Source organism: Eurytemora carolleeae, unplaced genomic scaffold (assembly GCF_000591075.1).
Source record: "Eurytemora carolleeae unplaced genomic scaffold, Eaff_2.0 scaffold14, whole genome shotgun sequence".
Taxonomy (NCBI): Eukaryota; Metazoa; Arthropoda; class Copepoda; order Calanoida; family Temoridae; genus Eurytemora; species Eurytemora carolleeae.
The window spans coordinates 335380-358555 of record NW_019396079.1 but is presented as its reverse complement, the minus strand read 5'-3'; the positions used below and the strand labels follow the sequence as shown (position 1 = coordinate 358555).

The 23176-nt window shown below is 32.8% G+C and overlaps 1 protein-coding gene across 1 annotated transcript; it reads right to left on the bottom strand.

Moving 5' to 3' along the window:
- Window positions 1-7925: 7925 nt before the first annotated feature.
- On the bottom strand, window positions 7926-22451 carry LOC111715897 (venom serine protease 34). Its single transcript, XM_023491298.1, has 14 exons — window positions 21240-22451; window positions 17799-17867; window positions 15912-15944; window positions 14824-14852; window positions 12504-12577; window positions 11796-11869; window positions 10876-10915; window positions 10731-10774; window positions 10599-10637; window positions 10228-10258; window positions 9915-9963; window positions 9653-9726; window positions 8583-8660; window positions 7926-8102 (listed from the first exon to the last, which is right to left on the bottom strand). Exons 1-14 carry the CDS (start codon window positions 21261-21263, stop codon window positions 7936-7938), a joined length of 825 nt encoding a protein of 274 aa, XP_023347066.1. The 5' UTR covers window positions 21264-22451; the 3' UTR covers window positions 7926-7935.
- Window positions 22452-23176: the final 725 nt, after the last annotated feature.

Below are 23176 nucleotides of genomic sequence, written 5' to 3'. Positions count from 1 at the left end.
AGAACGATATTCTTTTAAGCTTAATTAAAGGTGTACTAGATCTTACACACTGACACCCTTCCAAAATAAACCCAGGTACAATAAAAAATGGCATAAAACAAAATATAACATCATAACAACTTTAAACAATAAGTTTGCTATTACCAGCAAAACTAAGAAAAAACAATACTTTAAATAAAATCTAAATTACTAAAAAAACTAAACTCCTGCGCACAAAGTTGCTCCACCATTGTTAGCAAACTGTCCGTTAACCCACGTTCTTAGGCCGGCTACCTCAGCATATACTCCGTAGAACCCAGCCTAAACAACAATATGCTTCTTAGAACGCAACCTAAATAGCAAAATACTCCGTAGAAACCAGCGTAAACAACAATATTATACTCCGTAGAACCCATCCTAAACAACAATATACTCTGTAGAAACCAGCCTAAACAACAATATACTCCGTAAGAATAAATGCTAAACAACAATATACTCCGTAAGAATAAATGCTAAACAACAATATACTCCGTAAGAATAAATGCTAAACAACAATATACTCCGTAAGAATAAATGCTAAACAACAATATACTCCATAAGAATAAATGCTAAACAACAATATACTCCGTAAGAATAAATGCTAAACAACAATATACTCCGTAAGAATAAATGCTAAACAACAATATACTCCAATAGAATAAATGCTAAACAACAATATACTCCGTAGAACACAACTTAAACAACAATATATTCCAATAGAATAAATGCTAAACAACAATATACTCCGTAAGAATAAATGCTAAACAACAATATACTCCGTAGAAACCAGCCTAAACAACAATATACTCCGTAGAACACAACTTAAACAACAATATACTCTGTAGAAACCAGCCTAAACAACAATATACTCCAATAGAATAAATGCTAAACAACAATATACTCCGTAAGAATAAATCCTAAACAACAATATACTCTGCAGAACCCAGCCTAAAAAGACAATATAGTCCGTAGAATCTAGCCTAAACAATATACTCCGATGAACGCAGGACTCCAGGGAAGTCTTATGGATATTAAGTATTATAAAAATTGTATGAGTGTGTCCAAAAGCTTTTTGATGTTTGTGAAATTGTAAAAATATGTAAATTGTAATATTTAAAGCCTCACACCTTTATCTCTTTGTTCTTTTAATGAATGCGGAGTAGTTAACCTGAACTGATTCATTAAGATTCAACAGTGCACCCCAGATCCTTGAATAGAACAGACGTATGAGCCAAGCTCCGTTTGTTCAACCAAGGCTGGGGGACGGGCACTTCATGGACAGCTCTCAGAAGGCTTACAGCATGTGGACTTACATGATTATATCTTACATGATCATATCTTCAGGAATACAATAAACCATTGATGAGGCAGATATCTCAGGTTACAACAGATCAGAGGAATAAACCATTGATGAGATAGATATCTCAAGTTTACAGTAGAATCAGAGATATGTGGTTCCACCTCAGTACAGCTGGTTCAACTACCCACATAATCTAATACTCCAGATGTTTCTATGGTTAGAAACACTGGAGCTATAGAGCAGACAGTGGAATCAGAGCAATATAGTTCCACCTCTATACAGCTGGTTCAACTACCTACACACTCTGATATCCCAGGTGTTCCTATGGTTAGAAACACTAGAGGCTCCGAGGATTGCTGGAACTATAGAATGGATAATAGAATCAGAGCAATGTAGTTCCACCTCTATACAGCTGGTTCAACTCCCTAAACCCTCTAATATTCCAGGTGTTTCTATGGTTAGAAACACTGTGGACTCAGAAGATATTACAGGCCAATGAATCCAGGTGAAAGGAGATCATGAGGATCTATCAAGTAGATCAACCGAGATGCAGAGCATCCTACAGATCAAGGAGATAACAATTAGATGGGAGATCAACAGAGATGCGGAGCATCCTACAGATCAAGGAGATATCAAGTAGATGGGAGATCAATCGAGATGCAGAGCATCCAACAGATCACAGAGATATAGAGCAGACAGTAGATCAACAGAGATGCAGAGCAGACTACAGATAATGAGGATACTGCAGATATTGCAGATACTGCAGATATGGAGGATACTGCAGATATTGTGGACACTGCAGATATGGAGGATACTGCTGCAGATACTGTGGATACTGCAGATACTGTGGATACTGCAGATATTGAGGATACTGCAGATACTGTGGAGACTAGAGATCCAGAGCAGATTGATAGAGAGCTAGGGTGGATCACAAAGATCACCAGCTATATGAATCACAGGAGAACTGCAAGTATGAGATCATAGATCTACAGCAGATTGACAGAGAACTAGGATGATCATAAATCACCAGTTACAAGTATCACAGGAGAAGATCATAGGTCTGTAGCAGATTGATAGATAGCTAGGATTGATCAGGAGATCACCAGTTTTATTATCTATAGAAGGATCAGCTGAGACCACATCTAGCCCAGTAGGGAACAGAGGCTCAGATTAACTACCGAGGGACTCTTCCTACATAAGGGCCAGTGGGGACTTGCCTAAGCACTGAGGGACTCTCCATATATAAGAGTCAGTGGAGACTTGCTTAACCACTGAGGGACTCTTCATATATAGGAGTTAGTGGAGATTTGCTTTACCGCTGAGGGACTCTTCATATATAGGAGTTAGTGAAGACTTGCTTTACCGCTGGGGGACTCTTCCTATATAGGAGTTAGTGGAGACTTGCTTAACCGCTAAGGGACTCTTCATATATAGGAGTTAGTGGAGACTTGATTTACCGCTGAGGGACTCTTCCTATATAGGAGTTAGTGGAGACTTGCTTTACCGCTGAGGGACTCTTCATATATAGGAGTTAGTGAAGACTTGCTTTACCACTGAGGGACTCTTCCTATATAGGAGTTAGTGGAGACTTGCTTAACCGCTGAGGGACTCTTCATATATACGAGTTAGGGGAGACTTGCTTCACTGCTGAGGGACTCTTCCTCATATAAGAGTTAGTGGAGGCTTGTTTTACCGCTGAGGGACTCCACAAATATATGGAATATGGTTTAATATAAACAGATATTAACAGATATATTTGTACCAATAAAATGTGTAATGTTAAACCACCCACTTATTCAAGACCTTGAGAGATAATATTATACACAAGAAGAGAGGTTTGGGTGAATTATGAACTGGTACTGGGAATGAAAGTGAAGTCTTGCATTAACCCTCAAAGATGGGGGGGCAACGATTGATCTTGATTTCCCTAGGGTTTATGTCTGGGATTGTAACGATATCAAGGGATTAAATGTTACAAAATAAATATTTTTTTGTTATTTTTTTATACGGCCGAGAAGATGGTAATTTTTCAATAACATTCATGGTTCCCTACACAGCTTTAAACGTATTTCTTTATTTTTCAAGTATCCCATTATTAAGAGAAAAGAGAAATAAATCCACCTTTAAATCATTAAATTGGAAAAGTTGCAGGTTGTCGTTAGATTTGTGGATAACCCTGTACATAAGCAAATAACTTATGATTTCCCCTCCAAAAACAACTCCTGATTTCCCCCTCCAAAAATAACTTATGATTTCCCCCTCCAAAAATAACTTATGATTTCCCCTCCAAAAATAGCTTATGATTTCCCCTCCAAAAATAATTTATGATTTCCCCTCCAAAAATAATTTATGATTTCCCCTCCAAAAATAACTTATGATTTCCCCCTCCAAAAATAACTTATGATTTCCCCTAATATAACATTGATAAGAACAATTTTTATAATGATTTCATATAATTACTTACACGAATGTCATCTATTAAGAAAGAAATCAAAGTAAGTTTACATCAGCGTCCATGGTTGGTTTAAGCCTTACTGAAGCTATACTCAGGATCCAGGCATACATACGTGCGTGCGCGCAGCAATTGTACATATTATGTATAGTAAAATGGGAATAGATCAAATGCCTAATTTCAAAGCAACACTAGAAGGCTCAAACTTCTTAGATTTTTCAACTTCATACTTTTAAAACAATTTGGCACATTTTTTTAAGCATGTGTTTCAAGTAAAAATAGTCCATAACTTTTACAGATCTATTTGTAAAGCCCTTGAAAAATGAATGTGATATCATGTGACACATGTCAATATTTGTCAAACGAAAAAGATATTTTTAACATTGTACCGGCGCAATTTCTCAACTCTTTACAAACCTCCCTACTCTACCCTAGCACCCTTGCCATTAAAGTCAGAGGTCTAATTTTTCTTTAATGAACTGGCCTTGTAAAGTTGGACTAGGGGCATATATCACACTTCCCCAAATCAGATGAGCGGGGGAAAGCAGGCGGCCATAAGCCACAGCATTTTCCCCTTCCATGCCACATATTTTTTTTTGTCTTCCGGCAGCCATGAGCCACAACTATACGGTCAGTCTTCCATGCCAAAGCATTAAAGTCTCAACAGTTATTACGTTTTTTTAATAATAAGTTTAGTGAACTGAAATTGGATTTTCAAAAATCCAGCGACGTCATGCAAAACTTTACATTTAAGTATAAATTGAAATAATGACGATCCTTTTAATGTAAACTGCTTAACTTATTTCCCCCCCTCCAAAAAAAAATAATTCTTTCCTCTAAAATAGTTATTTAAAAAAACATTATGAACAATAAAAATGATGCACCATAACATACTCGTAAATTTCAAAGGGCGCCCAATTTTAACTGAGAATTTGTAATTTTATATTTACTTAAATAATTTAACCAAAGTTCCATTCCCATAATTATTTAAATAACTCCAATCGAAGTACGAGCCTCATTAAAACCTAGGATGATCATTTTAGGAAAGTTTGTTAAACGAGACAAGAAAATAATTTATCAGCTAAAAGGTTTGGAATTTTGAGTTCTGATGAGCCAGTTGTGGGCCATGATAAGCTGGGAGGTGCCGACCATAACAGTGTTGATCAGGATGCACCGTTCGAGCCGATCCTATCCATTTTCGGGACTGAGTCTTATTGACTATATACTTTTAGTTATAGTATCATTCAAAAAAGGGGTTTTTAAGGGAGGGAGCACAATGTTTTTGGCGCGCTTACGCGCGCAAATTGTGCCCCCCCCCCTAAACAAAAGCCCTCGTATGCCCCTGCAATAGGATAGGGTTAATATGAAGAAATGTGTAAATTCTTCTCATTTATTTTAATAGTAATGAACGTTTATTATAAAAAATGTTTCTTACATAAAATGTCAATTACACGAAGTGTTAAAACGTGGTAACCCGAAAACAAGGGAGTTATTGTCGTCTTCTTTCCATTTATTGCGTAAGGATTTTGTATTTGTAACTGATTCAATTATTTAGATTATCCTGAACATTCTTTTCACATATGTATATCAGTTATTTCAATTACAAATTTCAGAGTTATCTGCCATATTCTTAAACTAAAGAAATAAAGAAAATGACATTTGCCATGATTTCCACATTTCATTATACAAGCGTAAATTATAAATATTAACCTTTTTTGGGGTTAATCGTATTTAGTGCAGTTTGCTGTTTACACAATATATACAATAAGTAAGTTTAAAATATGTGTACTGATTGATTAGTGATATTTTGTTACATTTACGTGTTTAATTTCACTGATTCAGCAAAATCTCTTTGATTTGTAAATCCCGATTATATTTCTAATATACCCAACATTGGTGGAAGGGGATACAAGCTAAAATTAAGGAAGGTCCCGGTATAGTGATTTAAAAACGACTTTACAGAAGTTTGCATTTTTTTAGTTTTAAAAAGGTGTTACCCAAGTGTTTTTTAGTAAAACCAGCGCAAAGAGAATATTAGAAAACGGGGAAAAAAGAGTGATTTTTAATTTTAAGGGAATTGATTACTCGCCTAAAATTCATATTTTCCAACATCATATTTTTGCCACCTTTAATTTGAAAAATTGATGAATGAATTCTCAAACATAACCATTAACATTTTATATTCCAAAACTATCAATACACAAGGAATAGATCGTTTTCACTTCAAAGAAACAAGTGTTTCTTTATAAAAACGACGAAGAAAAAACGAAAAACGAAACGGTCGTTTTAAAAACGATCAATGATAGTTTTCGTTTTTTAAAAGTTCAAAACGAGTGGTTCGTTTTCAAAAACGATCTTTTTTTTCTAAAATGAAATGATATTTTTTTGTAAAACCGAAAAAAGTTACGAAAAACAATACACAGGGCAATACATCTGGCTACAAAGTCATCCATTGAGACTATAGTAAACTTAAAAGAGGAATGGATATTGCTAAAGGAGACTATTGAAACGGTGAGGACAATACAGAGAACTGTACGGTTCTTTCATTGATTATACATTTAACTATAAAAGGTACTGCAATAAACTAAAGGGGAGTATAGAAACACTAAAGGGGAGTATAAAGACACTAAAGGGGAGTATAGAGACACTAAAGGGGAGTATAGAGACACTAAAGTATAGAGACACTAAAGGGGAGTATAGAGACACTAAAGGGGAGTATAGAGACACTAAAGGGGAGTATAGAGACACTAAAGGGGAGTATAAAGACACTAAAGGGGAGTATGGAGAAACTTAAAGGGACCATAGAGACACTAGGGAGTATAGAGACACTAAAGGGGAGTATAGAGACACTAAAGGGGAGTATAGAGACACTAAAGGGGAGTATAAAGACACTAAAGGGGAGTATGGAGAAACTTAAAGGGACCATAGAGACACTAGAGGAGTATAGAGCCACTAAAGGGGAGTATGGAGACACTAAGGGGGAGTATGGAGACACTAAGGGGGAGTATAGAGACACTAAAGGGGACTATAGAGACACTAAGGGGGAGTATAGAGACACTAAAGGGGACTATAGAGACACTAAAGGGGAGTATGGAGACACGTAAAGGGACTATAGAGACACTAAAGGGGAGTATAGAGACACTAAAGGGGAGTATAGAGACACTAAAGGGGAGTATAGAGACACTAAGGGGGAATAAAGAGACACTAAAGGGGAGTATAGAGACACTAAAGTGGAGTATAGAGACACTAAAAGGGACTATAGACACACTAATAGCAACAACGGAACAAATATAACAAGGGAGACAGGGGACTAAGAATAGTGTCGCGCATAATTTTTCCCATCTTGTAAAAATCCTGAGTACGCCCCTACAATACTAGAACTAACCTGACAAGTATCCTTCCCTGTTTCTCCAGCACAAACCATTACAGCGTCGATCAACTAAAAAACACAAAATTAAATTTTAATGAATTAATATTGAATAACTTGTTTTAAAGATCAGCTCTGCTTGATTTTAAATGCAACTCAACCCATTTCACTGCCTAACACAATCAAAGTAATCTGATTTTTTTGGACAAAAAAGTAACAAATAATCATTAATAATTGTAACTTTTTTGTAATAATTGTAATTGTAAGTAAGACAAAAGAATTATATATATTTAATAACAAATAAAAAAGATAAACATTGTAAACTATATTATATTATATACTATAAGCCAATAATATCAGCCGGAATATTAGTTGTCTTTGTGGATCTTTTAATAATAATGTTCAAAGCACATTTTATATTATTATTATATATTCAAAATCTTTAGCGAAGTTTTTAATTAAAATTATAATCAAATATTTTATACCGCTTTATAATGGTTGCATTAATCACTTCACAATAATTGCATGCATTAAATTCTATGCTATAAAACGTTGCATATATTCTTTTAATTATTTTAAAATTCTAATTCTAACCGTAGGATATGGTACACGGCATACTGCATCAGAGACAATAGGTACATTCACCTCCCTCACGGCAGCAGGCTACAGTATTATTATTATTGTTATTATTATTATTATTATTATTTTTATTATTATTATTATTATTGTTATTATTATTATTATTATTATTATTATTATTATTATTATTATTATTATTATTTTTGATCCAATACCTGACTATAGACAGGTAAATAATGTTGCAATTATCAAATTAAAAATCTTTGTGCAATATACTGATGTGAATCTATTAAATAACAAAAGCGCTAGAGACAAATTTATTATAATTGCAACATCCCTGCCCCCAGCTGAGGTAGTGCCCCATCCATAGGCAACTCCAGTTTTCCCTGGATAATTTATAATAATAGAATAATATTTTCAGGGTAAACTTAATACCCCTTTAGCTATTCGATGGTTTTAGTCTTGCTTATAAACAATAAATTGGCATTTTCTCCGTCCATATTGAATGTTATTTAAATGCTCTAAATGAAGTGAAAAAATGTGATTCAGGAGGAATAACTATTTCTTATAAACCTGATCAAGGATAAAGAAGATATCCTTGCTTTTCTAACTGTAGATGATTAATTTGAATTGTGATTTCTATGTAATGTGAGATGCAGATTTATCAGGAAATTATCAGAAATTAACACTTTTTAAGTAGAAAATCGAGAATGCCTCCTTACAAAAGGAAGAGTTACTTGAAATTACGACGTCAGTCCCTTAACAGTACACAATCCAGTACATCGCAATACACTTTAGTACAATAAAGTACCAGGCTTCAGAATTCATCTTAAAATTTAACAATTTATCAAAAAATATTTATTTACCCGTGAAATCAGTATTACTGAGCGGAAGACATATTGGAGTATATGTTAGGAGATCAACTGGAGTAGCAAGCTTCAAAACTAAATGCAAAAATAATAATAAATTTCGAAATATGATGAAAACTTTCCAATTTTGAAAATTCTGAATGTCAAATATTGTTCCAGTTTGTTTGCAAATTGCAAACACCTGTGATCAAAGCTAGGAATTCTTGAATCTTGAATTTAGAACTCCAGCTTTTATCTTAATCTTTAGTGAATTCATATCCAGTGAAGTGATAAAATTCAACTGATCAGAGTGTCGAATGCGGAAAACAAACAACCAATCAGAAAAACTTTGCGCTTAAACAATGAACTGAGAACTTTCGGATATCCAAAAAAGAGATCAAGAAGACTCAAAAGTGCCTATTATGGATATTGAGATTAAGTGATCGGTATTATGGGCATCCAACTCAAAAGTTCCTAGCTCAGCTGTTGTCCAAGAAGAAATGTTCGTGTTACAGGTTTATTTGAAATAAAATTCAAAAGCAAATTATTGAATGATTTAAAAAAATGTCAAAGAATATAAACATATTTTAAAAAGTAAAAAAAAATACCAACCTTAAAGGGAGTGTTCGCGAAAAATGAAATGGGATATAAGCATACGTCGTTAAAATATTCGATGGTGATTGCTACTAATCTTGCTTCTATCTGTTGCGTCTGTAAGGAGAAAATTGTTAAAGAAGACTCATACCGAAGAACGTAGCGTACATACAAATTCAGAAAGATGCAATATTCAACTCGGATCATGAAAAACCAAATTAATTTCAAACAAATCATTCAGATATTACAACTTATAATCATAGATTATACTTTGACGCATTTGTATATATAGTTGATATTTGTATGGACGCTTCGTTCTTCTTCGTTTTTAACAATTTTCTCCTTATAGACGCAACAGATAGAAGTAAGATTAGTAGCATCACCATGGAATATTTTAGACCTAAGCCTATACCTCCTTTCATTTTTCGCGAACAAACCCATTAAGAAAAAAAATATAAAATAGAAAAGTGATGGAAAAAGTTTATTTAACTGACCTGCTATATCATTTTCCTTTGTCGAGGCGACAAAACTTTCATGAACTATTATTTTTTCAACAGTTAGAACCATTCTAAACATTAATTAGAAAAACTCAAAAATAGAAACTAAAACTTTTAAAAATCTTATTAATGGAATAAAATAAGTAGTCAAAATTTTGCACTTTGTCTTGGGGATTTATATAATAAGTAATTATCATTTTTGTGCAATTTGAAATTAATAATTAAAGTTTAAAATATTTTTTTTTAAATCAAGCCCTACCTGAGACTTGTCTCTGTGCTTGAAAACCTGTCATGGTCCCCAATTACAACTGTATCAAGATTAATTTAATTGTTTAATTACCGACTTATATATCTAATTTGTAAATAAATATTGAATTAAATCGAATTTTACAGAACCTTTCACCTTGAACCACAATTTTTAAGGTTTAAAATTTTTCATAGAAATACTTTTTTTTATCTCAAGGAGCTTTAAAAACCTTTCCATACTTCTGATTCTATTTATATATGCTAAAGTGAATATTCTTTTTTCATTTCCAATCAATTTTTTTTTATTAATTCTAAAAAAATCTTTCCTTTAAAATCTGTTGGTGCACTGGCCACACCCTGTAATAAGCATAGAATAATTCTAATGTAGTCAACTGTATTCTACTGTATTCTACTGTATTCTATCTGCTGTATTCTACTGTATTCTACTGTATTCTATCTACTATATTCTACTGTATTCTACTGTATTCTACTGTATTCTACTGTATTCTACTGTATTCTACTGTACTCTACTGTATTCTACTATATTCTACTGCATTCTACTGTATTCATTCTCACGTCCAAATAGGAACAAAATATGGTCAAATCTGGACTGTCCCAACTATTCATACCCAATTGGACATTTAGTCAATTTTCACAGCCAAATCGGGTCAGACTGGTGTGATTCTAAAAAACTTACTGAGTTTGAAGTGACGCAGTGTGCAGCTGTGATAACAAACTAAATAAAATTCATTATTATTGTTTATACTAACAAATCATGGAAGACGACATAGTGTTAAGGGTCAAATTTTCTAAACTATCTTAGTTCTACCTGTGAAGACACAAGATTTCCCCCGCAAAAATAGCTGCTGTCTCCTGTAAAACAATGTTATTAAATATTATATTTATTAAAATTACAACAAAACTGAAGACGACATAAAAAGAAGACGACATATTTACGACAATGGCAATATTACCTAGAGTGCTAAGAGCAACCAACCAGGGATATTCATTTATCTAAGAATAGTAGATTATTAATAATTCATTATGTATAACTATAAGAATTTCAACACAAATGATCAAAAGAAATCAAATCAAGAAGGTGAATAAATAACAAAATAATCATATGAATTACTAATATCTCATGGTCAATGAAAAATAAAAAGGAAAAAGAAAATTATGAATATCGCAGGAATGCATGGAACTAGGAATGAATATGTGAAGTAGGAATAATTGTAAAATTATAAATATGAAGAGAGGAATAATTATGTAAAAGTAAGAACCAATGTAAAATTATAAATATGTAAAGAGGCATGAAAATATAAATTATAAATAGGAAAATTGGATTGAATATGGTAGTAGAAATGATTACATAAAAAAAGAATAAGTGTAGATAAATTCAGGAGGGATAGTGAAATGAGGAAAGTATGAATGAAGATATGAAAAGTAAATATATGAAATAATGACAGAAGAAACGAAAGGATACATGTAGGAATGAAAGGATACATGTGGGAATGAAAGGATACATGTGGGAATGAAAGGATACATGTGGGAATGAAAGGATACATGTTGGAATGAAAGGATACATGTGGGAATGAAAGGAAACATGTGGGAATGAAAGGATACATGTGGGAATGAAAGGATGAAAGAATCAAAGGATAAATGTAGGGTTGGAGGGATAAAAGGATAAATGAAAGCATAAAAGTAAAAAATAAAATGGTAAAAAAATAAAAGAAAAATTTGAAAAAAAGAGAGGATGAAAACAATAATGAAAGAATATGTAGGTGGGTGCATGAAAGGATGAAAAGATGAATAAAAAACGAAAGGATGAAAGTAGGGATGAAAGGATGAAAGTAAGAATGAAAGGATGAAAGCATATGAATGAAAGGAAACATACCGCAGTTTCTACTCCTCCTACGATCCTTGTTCCAACCTTCTTAACTCCACATCGACAGTTCGTCAACGGGTTGGCTAGGTAATTAATCAATTGATACATAAATTAATAATTCAATTAAGTTTGTGACAAAAACTAATTTCTTTTGAATCCTAAATAATTTATTGTTTTAAACCCATAATCAAACAAAAAGAATGAGAAAGAAAATAAGAATATTTACAATTAAAGGATGGAATGGGATCAAAAATGAAATATTTATAGACAATTAAAACAAAACATTGGAATCACAATCACAGTTTCTGACAAAGTGATTAAATACTAAAGTGGACCAAACTCATAGTTGGATGACGACATTTTACGTCCCAAGTATTTAAAAATGATATATGTATATATATATACAAATTGGTCTGTACGAAGTGCAGAGTAATACAGAAACTGGACTCCCTTTGTTTACAAACACAGTCACAATGGTACCCTTCAGCCATTTATCTTCACTTGAAACTTATCCTTTCAATTTTCCTTTCTGTCTGCAGCTGCATAAATCTGCTTTTACGTAGAAACGTAATTGAAAACAGGAAAGAAGTTGATACCTTAATATTTTTTGAATAGACAAAGGTATAAAAAGGGTATCGTTGAAAATTTTGAAAATTGGACATGTCACTTTTTAAATAAAATGTCATTTGAAATTACATGGACAGCCCCTTTAAACACCTGTTGTTGCTGCTGTTGTTGGTGGTGTTGTGGTGCAACAATCTGTTGACGGGGTTGATGGAAACCAAAATAATCTATTAAATAATAAAAAAAAATCATGTTAATGAGAGAAGCATAAATATACTAGCTTGGGTCATAGTTAGTCCCACCAATTAACCGAGCTTTGTCGTAAATTACGATTTTGAATATTTTTTTCCCGATAAAAGTGGATCCACTCAACTTAGAATCTCAAAACCAGGCTAAAAACAGTCCCGTATAGCTCTCCCGAGTTCTCTCATCTAAATTTGAGGCAAATTGGTCAGGGGGTTCCAGAGTTATGATCAGACAAACAATCAGACAGACAAATAGAGATTACAACTTTATAAAAACAGATATATAGATAGTTTACTAGTGTTACCATTTAAAAGTCGTATGAAATAAAGGAAATCTGAAGCCTGAAACTGATGTGAGTAAATTACAGAGTATAGGAAAAATTGTATTTGCAAGTAAAAAAGAACAAATAAAATGATACTAATGAATCATGGAAAGCCGGAGCTCTCTGGCAGACTCTCCGCCTTTCATCCGTCTCGTACGACTAGTAAATCTTCCGTCATTACTTAACTCCATTTCGGTTTTAGCCCATGCCAATCCTATTTTCCGCTCTTTCCTGCGTTAAAGCCTCGTGGCCTGAATTAGCCTAAGTTTAACATAGAGAGTTTAACGGCGGCTGGAATTTTCCACGCGTTGAAAGCATGATTTCTAGATGGCATTTTTAAAAGACAGACTCTGAATACAATATACACCGTACACGAGGCAACTTATTATTCGTCTCACTTTCTGTCCGACCTATAGCTATATACAAAAGAGCTAATAAGCTGTCATGCTTACAGGCGCGCCGGACTACTTTCAATCTGAGCTTAGCTCCGGGTCCGTATGAGGACTGAAGGGTTACATCAATGGACCTATCATTATTCCGGCTATTGAGCTCACACTGGGTACACTAGCTTGAGAACCCAGCTTTGCATTTATATCAATCTTTCTCTCCATAAAAGTAAGCCAGAATTTTTAAAACAAGCTAAAAACATTTCTGTGATTCCACAATTAAAATAAAATTAGAGGTAAATTGGTCAAAGGGTTTATGAGTTATGATCGGAAAAACAATAACAGCAAGTGATTATTATCAATAGATTCTCCTTTCAGTAAAAGCCCATATAGACCTTTGAAACATTTTAAAAATAATTTGTAAAAATTGATACTTGTTAAGAAGAATTAATTTTCGTACATTATGTTTTGATTAAAATACATACGATATTTTGTATTTCTGTTTAAATTTTTTAGAATTTTCTTCATGAATACAAATAATACAAACATGAATATTGTGTTTTAAACACAGCGTGTTCATTATAAACATGATAATTTTAATTTAGCATAATAAAACCCGTCTTTGATCTATGATAGTCGGATGATAAAGGGTTACCCACAAAGGATGAGACTGTAAAGACAACCTAAAACTTCTACCCAAAATAAAGTCGTTCTAATGGTTTATTTATTGATTTGACAAAGAAAGACACAAACTAACTGTTGAAGGGGACCATGAGCACAGACCGTATCAATTCCGTGCAGTCGTCTATAAAGTGGATAACCCTGTAGTACATCTAATTTTACGATATGATGTTCACTATGTGGTGTACGACGAGGGGGGAGGGGGAGTGCAGACGTACTCAATTAGTAATCACCGACACCAAAACGTGTTTTGCGGCATGCACGCTCCTCAATTGGTAATTTTTATTTTTGTATTCGCCTACTCGAGTTCAACAAAACTAATTACATGCATAGAAAGAACATACAAATTTGAAAATAAGTCTCATCGCGCCCTCTAGTGAAAATGAAGTATTAAGTTTGCTAATTATTTCTAGCACTCATTGCTAATTGAGGAGAGCGCATGCCTAAAGGTAAACGTAATTTTATTTCTGGCGCTTCATGTGGCATATTTATAGATTTATTTTCGAAAATGAGGTGCAATACAGAAACCTTTAAGGATATTGTGCACCATAGGGCCATTAACAGAGGTCAATATGGTCCTATTTTTAAGAAATAAACTATTTAATGTTAACATTTTTATTTCTGATTACAAATTGAGGTGGTGGAGATTACCAATTTAGGAGCGCGCATGCCGCAAAACAAGTTTGTGTGGCGGTAATTATTAATTGAGGACTTCTGCACTCCCCCCCCCCCTCGTACAACAGGGTGTATGTAAAGTCGTTCAACCTTCTTTCCGATACACATTTTGTCATCAGATTGTTTACAATTATTTCGTCTTTATTAGCTGTTTATTTCTTACCTGGGAGAAAATGGACCAGCTTGTGATGTCTAAATAAAGATAAATAAATGTTTTAAAGGGAATGTTCGTAAAAAATAAAAGGGGTTTAGGATAAATCCGAATTAAAAATCGCTACCATTGATCATATATTGACATTCATTTCAATTATACCATAAATTGATAAAAACATACATTATTCTATTGCATTTATTACATTCAATTAAAAACTACACTATTTCAACTTTTGATAAAGAAAAAAAAGAAACAGTCTGTTCAATGTAAACAGAAGAAAAATGTCAAATTAATGCGAAATTTTTGGTGCGAATTTGAGACCTCATGTCTCTTCTAACTTTGATTTTTTGCACAATTATAGAAAAACAAATTAGAGGTTTGACATATTTTTTAAATTTTTCTCAAGAGCTTTTTGGAACAAAGGATCCATGCTTTTACTAACATAAGATCTAGTTTAATTTCACGTAGAGCTTTTTAATTTAAATTCCTTCTGAAACTGGGGTTCGTTTTTAATGAGACAATGTATTCAGTTTCCGACCGGTTTCCGGACAAACTTATTACATTAATATCGTTGTTTCATATTATTTGCGTTAATATCGTTGTTTCATATTATTTGCGTTAAAATCGTTGTTTCCTATTATTTGCGTTAAAATCGTTGTTTCCTATTATTTGCGTTAATATCGTTGTTTCCTATTATTTACGTTAATATCGTTGTTTCCTATTATTTGCGTTGAAATCGTTGTTTCCTATTATTTACGTTAAAATCGTTGTTTCCTATTTTTTTGCGTTAAAATCGTTGTTTCCTATTATTTGCGTTAAAATCGTTGTCTCCTGTTATTTGCGTTAAAATCGTTGTCTCCTATTATTTGCGTTAATATCGTTGTTTCCTATTATTTGCGTTAAAATCGTTGTTTCCTATTATTTGCGTTAAAATCGTTGTTTCCTATTATTTGCGTTAATATCGTTGTTTCCTATTATTTGCGTTAATATCGTTGTTTCCTATTATTTGCGTTAATATCGTTGTTTCCCAAAATATAAGGCTATGTTTAATGCTTAAATGCTTGAATTTGTTTAATTAATGCAAACTAGAATATTACCTCTGATGACCTTCCGTTTGCGCAACTGCAAGCCTGAAAAAAAACAAGGTCAATATGAAGATATAAAACATAATCGCTTTATTGTCTAAGTTATGTTTATCAACCGTGGTAATCGGGCAAACCAATGAACTAGGTTTAAGAACATTGAACATTCATTAAAAATTTTACTACGATATTAGAGAAGGTTGAAATTTAATTTTTGTAAAGCCTATCACCACTAAACACATATTTTAGTGAATGATCATCTGAAATACATGGTGTTTTTTTATGTTAAGTGTCTTTTTTAATTTCGTTATTAGAAAGATAAAAATCCACCAAAAAAGATGTCCGATACTACTTCAAAGCTAAAGATTTGCGAAACTATTTCAAAAAATGGATAATCCTACAAAAATGATGGATTTTTATCTGTCTCTAGAGGAAATGAAAAAACGCTTTATTAAAAACACATAGTATAATGATAATTTTTCGAAACAAGAGACAAAAAAACATAGCGACCTTGCTTATTCTTGTGGACCTTTACTCTATTAATATTACTTTTTTTTTAAATAAAAATTTAATTAACGGAAAATTTAATTGAATTGACTTAAATTGATTCACTCATTTAAGCTGGATCATACGATTAATTTAATAATATGAAGACAACGTATTTTCTATTAATTAACAATCCTGTAAAATATACGATATTGTGAAAATTTGGCACATGACAGGCTAGCAGAGAAGGCTGCGGGGGGGAGGGGTTGCAAAAAATACGAGATACTAAAATCTAACCACATACTTTAAGGATCAGAAAAAAATCTCTTAACCTTATATTTTCCACAATGATTTCCCATGCATGCGTACGTCGTACTTTTTATCCATGGACCATGTTCTTACAATGTGTATTTGTGGGGGTGGGGGGGGGGGGTGAAGAGATTAAGGGGGTGCTAGGTATCCAAATAAATAAGAGTACCATCATAAATTCATTTTAAAAATCCTTATTTATGTTTTCTGTTTTCTGTTTATTTTTTTCAAAACGAAACGTGCTAACTTATCCGGTGGACCGGTTCTATGTCAGACATTCGAAAAATGTTTGTTCTTCTAAATAACCAAAGAGAATAGAATATATATTATAGTGGAATTTAGAGAATCCCTCGGTATGAATTTTGTCAGTCCCTTTCAGCCTGAAAGGGAGTTCAAAGTGTACAAATCATGTAAATCACAAATTATATGCAGTAGAGTACATTAATGCAGTATGTTCCCTAGACTATCCATTTCAATTTCGAATTTTTTAAAGCTTTTAAATAAACTTTATAAAATGAATTATAAAATAAAAAACATCATTTGATTTATAGTTATAACAGAAAATCATCGTTTGTAAAGTGAAAGGCATAGAGTCTATGTGAAATGATCATTGGTCAATTATGAAATCAGCCTATTACATAATTTGGTTTTCTTTTATTATTAGTTTTAGATTTTCTATAAAATGATGTTCCAGGGCCCAAAAGGTTATATAGCACAAATATGTGAAGTACACCTGCAGTATGGAAACAGTACAACAAAATGGCCGTTTTACATTTTTTTTCTAGTAAATTTCACTCTAATATATGTTCTATTCTCTTTGTTATTAACTCTTCAATAAGAGGAATTTATGATTGAAAACATAAAATACTTCAATCTTACGTGCGATTTACTTTAGTTTAACGTGACTATAAAATATCACTATATTTTATTCAAATCTTTTCTTTGTACATTGTAAAAATGTACATCCTGAAACTGACTTTATAGTTCAAAGTTTGTAGTACACGTGCGATCATATATCATCAACGTTTTTATTTGTTACTTTAATGTCACTGAAAACTCTGGTTTTATTGAAATACCAAACCGACTTTTAGGTAGATAGAGCAATACCTGTCTAGATATTGGGGGAACATAGGTTAGACAGGTAAAAGTTGAACCAGGTATACTAACCAGCACAATCTAAATAAAATGTCACCTGATATATTGCTCAAGGACAGGTGATATATCATACAAGGTCATAGTAATGTATCACACAAGGTCAAGTGATATATTATGAAATGTCACGAGATATCACACAAGGTTGCACGTGATATATCATCATACAATAGCACGTGACATATTTTACCAGATCACGTGATATATTACACAAGGTCAGGTGATATATTATGAAATGCCACATTATATCTTATAAAATGTGATATATCAAGAAATGGCATGTGATATATCATGCAATGTCACGTGGTATAGTCACGTAAATTTCAACTTTTTAAAAAATCGAACAGGAAAAATAAATTGCATTAGGTTCTATGAGTGACTAGTTGACACAACCAGGAAAATAGGTCTTTCATAAAAAATGACGACATTTTAGCAATCTTCTATTTAATGTTGTTTCACCGGTGAAATTCAATATTTTAAGTGAATCAGTCCGTTCACATCGCACATTTCATGTTCATTGGAATATTCAAAATCATAACTTGAGTCTAACATTTATCTTTATTTTCCATAGTTGTATGGGTCCCACTGTACAAGATATTCAGCTAACCGTCTCATGGGAAGGGGAGATGTCAACGATATAATTTGAGATTTATCTTTCTATCTTTAAATTTCTTCACGCATATACCATGGACTTTTCGAAGAAATTCTCTTTATATTGGTTTTGAGAGATGCAATACACATGGTATCAAGATTAATTGTTTAACATATATGTGTATGATGTATACATTTCTGTGCGTGCTGTGAACTTCTAATTAAGGCGCTTAATCAAGGGCAATCCCACTTTTTATATTGCTTTAAACCTAAATTAACGCAATATGGTAATTACTATAGTACTAAAAACTCCTCTGCCGTATTGCTTAGTTTGAGAACCCTGATGACACAATGTCAGGCAGTATTCAAGCCTTGACAAGGTCAAACCTTTTTCTTCCATACTTTCATCATCTGAAAGTGACTGTGAACAAGAACTTGAAGGGGTTATACAGTACAATTAACAAAGGTGGTTTGTACTCATAGTCCTGCATGTGTTCAACAATGAAACACTAAGGCTTTATAAATTGTACGTGAGTAAAGTATAAACTTGAAATAAAAAACGATTTAGGATTTCAAAAGAATATTGATTCTCATATGAGAATGTTTCACGCAGACACTCACACTGAGTGACACGACACGTTGGCTAATGCCTGAGCTCTGAATAAAGTCCCACACATTTTTACTGGTCAGCGCATTCTTTAAATAAAGCCCTGTAATAAATTGCCCAAGATTTTTCTTATTTCAAGCTTAAATCTCTTCTTTTGTTAGGAATTCCGAGTGGCTTGGTTTGAACAATGATAGATATATATACATGACCCTCCATTTAAAGAGTCACGTGACCTATTTTCTTTTGAAAGAGCAATTATATGATTTTCATCTCTTTTATAGAGAATTACAAAAACATACTCAGATAAATACTTAAAAGGTATCGTTGTTAATCGGGCGTTTAACTCTTTAATTTATTGACAACTTTTAGATCAACGGACCCTTTAATGCCATAATTCTACTGTTCGTCCAAACCCTTGTCGTAGAATACAAGTTTTTATCTCTTTATCAATTCAAATGTGAAGGACAAATATTGAGAATTAGAAATTTTATACAAAGTTGCCCACACAAGACGAGATTTACAAGACGACTGCACGGAACTAATTGACTCCTTTATCTGCATGGTTCTCTGTAGTTGTAATCTTGTCGTTTTTTAGTAAAATAAGCTTGTTTGTCAAGAACTGTTTTAAAGGCCCAAAACCAAACTCAACCTTCGTATCGTCATTTTTAAAAAATTTCATGTCTCCATTAAAGTCTCCTCCTGGGTTAATGTTAATAATAAACCAAATATGTTCTTCTGTTTTCATAAAACTATATCATTACAAGATAGTATAAAAAAGTAATTCATAGATAAATCTAGAGACTGGTTTCATCATTGGTGTAGAGACATTTAACAATGATATGTGTAAATATATTCTGGGTTTAATGACCTTATAATGCCTCAAACCCAGATGACATTTTATGTCGTGTATTTATCTAATCATTTCACATCAATTATGCAGAAAAGCATGAAGAAATCGATTTTGTTACCATATACATGCATCGGGTCTAGAAATAAATTAAAGTTTTGACGAGAACCTTGTTTTTTGGATTATTAACACAAGTTCTGTGAACCTGTTTCTTGAACAATATTTTAGCGTTTACATCCTACTTTCACCATAAATATAAAAAAATAGAAATGTAAGATTTCACGGATTTTTCTGTTCTCAAGTAGAGGATTAAAAAATCAAAAATCTAAATTTCTTTGTGGTAGCATTTTAAGAATTTCGACCGGCAAACACCTTCACGGACATATAGCTTGGTTCGTTGTTGAGGATTTTGAACTTAAAAATTGGGACAAAACAAATACTTAAACTCGAAGATTTCAAATTATATACTGTACAAATTAATTGATTAAACTTTGAAATATTTTTAATCTAATCAATCATTTTGAACGATAATTTTGGTTCGTGTTTGCCAAATTCTCTCCGGAATTAAAATTAGATTTTTTATTCAGATTTAACGGTCTAAATGCAAGTTCAGGTAATTGATCTAAGTTAGCTATTTCTAACCAAGAATTATAAACTTTTATCCAGAGGCCGAATTTAAAGAATTTGGGTCACGGCTTAAATTTTGAGATGCAGCTCAAATATGGTTGGTTCCACTTAAAATTGTATTAAATGTTTTAAGTTTTAAGTCGGCGCTCAATTGAAACCGGAGACGCGGCTCAAATTCATTAAATTCGGACTCAGGTATCCTAAAAACTAAAGTTGAATCGTGAAATTTCGATTTTGCGGAATTGTTTATTTCATAAAAAAAACACAAAAATACAATTTTGATTTAAAAGAATTCTTTAAAACAGTTTTTTTTTTTCCACAGATATCTCTGCACAGTGTAATAATAAGGAAACCATTGTTGTCTGTATTTTTTTATTGGTCATAAATCCGTTTCAAGATTTTCCAAGTGGTTAATAAGTATTAACCAAGATTTTACAGTGTTACCCAAAAAGAATGAGACTTCTGAGACTATTGTGCGGAATTTGTTTAGTCCACTGTCTTGCATTAAGGGTTACTTATAGGTCAAAACTGGCTTATTTCTGTGCTTAATCATATGGTGAACTATTAAAATAATCAAATGAATGCAGAAACCAAAAATCAAGCTTCAAACCGTCATAGTTTTAGAATTTTGGGTCGTCTTTACAGTCTCAACCTTTGTAGGAAACCTTGTATATTTATAATTCATTAAATGCCCGGCCATAGGTTTTAAATTGATTGATCATACCACTGAGAGCGGTGGAAGGTGCATATTGTAGGGTTTGCCGGTGTATGAAGAACTGAAGGATTTTTATAATATAAGAATGATACGCTGCTGTACACAACGCGAGGGGTTTAGAGCTACTCATGGTCAAACTAGGGAATAGTTTTTCTCATGAAACTGTGATTATTCTTTAATTAGAAAATATAAAACACACTTTCTGCTCAGAAACTTAAAGAGACTGTTGGCACACTTTAATGTTTCCCTTTATTCAAAAAGTAGCACGAGCGATTTACAAGTTTACCCTTTAAACCTAGATATAAACAAAACTATTAAAGATCATTATATATTTTACAATTGTGGTTCAGCCTTCACTAAAGTTTTATGCGGATTTATTCAGAACAAAATTTATTTCACATGCAGCTTTCGGTAAGTTCGAAATGATAAAATGTTAAAGTTTCTTCTAAGAGCTGGAGGAGTCGTTCGGATGCCGTTGAAATTCTAGGTTTGTTTGTGCAAATGTATCTGTCCAAAAATCAAGGTTAAAAAGAACATTTTTAACAAACAGCTAAATCTTTGAGATCATGCAATGAATACAAAATATGAAAGTTAGACAATGCACAGTAAAATACGAAACTGAAAACTGAAAAAGTTGGTAGCGACAAAACAGCGAGAACCAGAAAACTGTAAAATATGAAGTGACGTTTAAAGTCAATTTATGACCGTACTAGAACAAACGTCGGTTCCACAACGATCTTACGATACAAATCTAAAGCTTACAAACGTCGGACAGTATAATCGTCGAACCAGTACAAGTCCGACGTTTATAGATCCGACGTTTGTACTGCAGTACTCTTTAAACAGACCAATGAACATGAGACACAGAAAGTCACAAAGTGTGCAGTTTAACAGAGCCATTTAACTTAATAATTGATTTAATAAGTCCAAAGTAAAACTGTCTGCTTTGTGTATACTTAGGTATTTAAAAAAAGTCGTCTTTCTATTTCACATTTTTCTGGTTCTCAATGTTCAGACACATCTGCCGGGCCGGCTGAAAATGGAAATGTTAGTTTGACACTTTTTCTCTGACCCAAAGATTTAAAATATATTCTTGTTAAAATAGTGCGTAGATCACATTTGAAATGGAAAGATTGCAGAAAAAATGAATTTTACGAAATATTTACGCACGGTGACCAAGAATTTGCATACAAGTCGTAACTCGTACTCATTGCGTCATTTTAATGCTTAAAGGTATTATTCACTTACAGGGTTACTATTAAAGTCCCCCCCCCCCATGAACCGGACGTAACCGGGCCAGATAATGGATTTTACGGAACGATTCCGAAATTTCCCGAAATTCCAGAAAACTGTTCTAGAAATTAATAATAATTTTTTTCTAGAACAATCTAAAACCTGTTGTTCTAGAAGCATTAGAAATCTTGAAATGATGACTTAATGGAAAATTATGATTTAATTGCCAAGCACTATAGTTTTAGTAGAAGTCAATATTTTCAATTTACTGATTGAAGGATTCATAACTCTAATTGGATAATGAGATAGATAAAAAGATAGATGTTACCGCCATACTATTTCTATTGGTTCAGAATAGACAACAAACACACGTTTTTTAACTGTTCACGGTAGTACCTGGGTAATGCCGGGCACTTCAGCAAATACGTTTTTCATCTTGTAAAATTACGTAATGCCTGATTTCAATTTGCCGATGAGAAATCAAATTAGAAAAATAAATGTAAATTCAGGCCGACTATCAGGCCGACAAAGAATTCAATTTTTTTGCCCGCCTCACCCTGTAGGTCTTTTTTAAAAGTGTGTTATTGAAGATTTGCAGTTAACGCAATGGAATATGGATTATCCTGTTTATATTGATTTTACGGTCTTTTAATGGAAACTAATTGATTTACGGTCTTTTTAATGGAAACTAATTGATTTTACGGTATTTATAA

Excerpts from the sequence above, each read along its gene's own strand:
- LOC111715897 (XM_023491298.1), bottom strand. The coding sequence starts at position 21,263 with ATGCACCTTCCACCGCTCTCAGTG. Across the intron at positions 15,945-17,798 it reads TTCCCCCAATATCTAGACAG|GCTTGCAGTTGCGCAAACGG; the intron begins GTATTGCTCTAT and ends GTTTTTTTTCAG. Across the intron at positions 14,853-15,911 it reads CAAACGGAAGGTCATCAGAG|ACATCACAAGCTGGTCCATT; the intron begins GTAATATTCTAG and ends ATCTTTATTTAG.